The sequence below is a fragment of the Monopterus albus genome, unplaced genomic scaffold (assembly GCF_001952655.1).
Source record: "Monopterus albus unplaced genomic scaffold, M_albus_1.0 scaffold5198.1, whole genome shotgun sequence".
Lineage (NCBI taxonomy): Eukaryota > Metazoa > Chordata > Actinopteri > Synbranchiformes > Synbranchidae > Monopterus > Monopterus albus.
This window is the reverse complement of record NW_018133062.1, coordinates 1-793: the sequence shown is the minus strand read 5'-3', so window position 1 is coordinate 793 and position 793 is coordinate 1. Positions and strand designations below refer to the sequence as shown.

At 40.5% G+C, this 793-nt stretch overlaps 1 protein-coding gene across 1 annotated transcript; it reads left to right on the top strand.

Moving 5' to 3' along the window:
• Nucleotides 1-126: 126 nt before the first annotated feature.
• LOC109954259 (guanine nucleotide-binding protein G(I)/G(S)/G(T) subunit beta-1-like) lies at nt 127-740 on the top strand (the record flags this gene model as incomplete). Its single annotated transcript, XM_020589643.1, has 2 exons — nt 127-343; nt 475-740. Coding segments are annotated over 2 exons (324 nt in total), but the record flags the coding sequence as incomplete, so codon positions are not given.
• Nucleotides 741-793: the final 53 nt, after the last annotated feature.

Genomic DNA, 793 nt, shown 5'->3' with positions numbered 1-793 from the left:
GCAATAACACAAATCTAAATAGGCAGGCGTTAGGTCTACCTAATTAACTGCCGAACAAATTGTAAACGCACTTTGTGTTTGTGTTCCTCAATTGTGCATTAATGATTTACCTTTTGTAATTTTTAGTTCTTCCCTAATGGCAATGCCTTTGCCACGGGCTCTGATGATGCTACCTGCAGGCTGTTCGATCTGCGTGCTGATCAGGAATTAATGATCTACTCTCATGACAATATCATATGTGGCATCACCTCTGTTGCATTCTCAAAGAGTGGCCGTCTTCTTCTGGCGGGCTATGATGACTTCAACTGTAACGTGTGGGACACACTAAAAGCTGACCGTGCTGGTTAGTAATCGAAGCATGATTTCAAATAACAGCTCCATTTCCTTCATATTACAACATTACTCTTATTTTGATATTAGACTTGTGAAAAAGATGATTGGCTTGTTTTTCTCCCTGTTGTGGTACTTTTGTAGGTGTGCTGGCTGGACATGACAACCGTGTTAGCTGCCTGGGAGTTACTGATGATGGCATGGCAGTTGCAACAGGATCCTGGGACAGTTTTCTGAAGATTTGGAATTGAAGCCTGAAGGTTGTTTTTGTTACATGTTTTTCTACGTTTGTACCTGAAACGATTCCTGGTAAAACCTATAGTTGCAAAATCTGCTATGTCTTTTGCTTGACTGAAGTAGAAGGTGAGGTACTGATTATGCTACTTTGTCCCCTTATATGATTACAGAGTTGTGGGTTTAATAAAACACCTGTTACATAGTGTTTTGCTGGTCTGCATTTAGA